Genomic DNA, 1,327 nt, shown 5'->3' with positions numbered 1-1,327 from the left:
CTCTTGTTAGACCTTGAAGTTGGCAGTGCAAGAAAACAGGAACTCCACCCTGGCTGGCTGAATTGTAGTGCTCTGCAGCTAGCTCCTGACCATCTGCCTTTGCTTCCTGTTATGACAAAGTTTTTGAACTCTTTGGGATGTGTGAAAAGTCATTATTTAGCCTTCAATGCTGAGCAGGTGATGTGAAAGTGTCTGCTTAAAACATGCTGCATATTTCTATATATAATCCTTTTCTGACTGAGTAGCATTTACTTGATTTATTGGGTTGATTTGAGGGGTTTTGTGTCTGTTTTTGCAGGCTTATTTTTTTCTCTGGATCAACCAACCCTTAGCATCCAAAAAGATGTCCTCACAATAACAGCAAATGACACGCTAAATATTACTTGCAGGTAAGGGCAAGTTGGTTCAGCATGGTTTTGATGAGGATACTTTATGTAGTGAGTTTTTGTACAGAATCACAGGTGATAGGATCTCTCTCCTGTCATTGCTCATATTTATTCCCACTCCCTTTGTGCCCCCCACCTCACTTTTCTCTGACAGCTTTAGAAATTATCTGAGAGGGTTGCAGCAAGAGAGAGCTGGGAGCACAGGGTGGCTGGGAGACAGAAGCATCAGCTGGGCCCTTATCGAGCCCACTGGTGAGCCATGCTCTTGATGCTTTCTTTTGGGTGCTTAGTCACTTAGATACAGCAGAATGTAAATTGCAAGGAGCTTCCTTATAGCTATCAACAATGGGTGGAGTATATGAATTTATCTTAGATGCTTTGACGCTCCTTTTGACAGGGTGAATCCCATTCCTCTCCATAGTCAAAGAAACAAGCAGAGCTGGGGTTCACCATATGGGCATCAGTACTGGTGCTTATCACTTGTGTATGCTCCTCTAACACTCACTTTCCCAGCGGTCAAAGACCTCTGGAGTGGTCCTGGCCAAGCCACCAGAGCAGTGCTGAGAAGCGTATCTCCGTGAGAGACTGCAGTGATGGCCCCTACTGCAAGACACTTACTCTTCTCAACGTCATCGGCAACGACACAGGGGACTACAGGTGCCTTTACAGGGACAACCAGGCAGCTACAACCATTTATGTTTATGTTCAAGGTAAATGTAAAGACCTCTGGAGTGGTCCTGGCCAAGCCACCAGAGCAGTGCTGAGAAGCGTATCTCCGTGAGAGACTGCAGTGATGGCCCCTACTGCAAGACACTTACTCTTCTCAACGTCATCGGCAACGACACAGGGGACTACAGGTGCCTTTACAGGGACAACCAGGCAGCTACAACCATTTATGTTTATGTTCAAGGTAAATGTTTACACAACTCTCTCTCTTTCCC

At 45.7% G+C, this 1,327-nt stretch overlaps 1 protein-coding gene across 1 annotated transcript in view; it reads left to right on the top strand.

The window, feature by feature from the left end:
- Positions 1-275: 275 nt before the first annotated feature.
- KDR (kinase insert domain receptor (a type III receptor tyrosine kinase)) overlaps positions 276-1,327 on the top strand; it is a gene marked incomplete at its 5' end in the record, with an annotated part of 28,391 nt that continues 27,339 nt past the window's right edge. Inside the window, 2 exon segments of the mRNA XM_009074473.1 lie at positions 276-389; positions 900-1,096. Coding sequence (XP_009072721.1) covers positions 276-389; positions 900-1,096 — 311 coding nt within the window.

Source organism: Acanthisitta chloris, unplaced genomic scaffold (genome assembly GCF_000695815.1).
Source record: "Acanthisitta chloris isolate BGI_N310 unplaced genomic scaffold, ASM69581v1 scaffold16305, whole genome shotgun sequence".
Classification (NCBI taxonomy): Eukaryota; Metazoa; Chordata; class Aves; order Passeriformes; family Acanthisittidae; genus Acanthisitta; species Acanthisitta chloris.
This window is presented reverse-complemented; position numbering and strand designations above follow the sequence as displayed.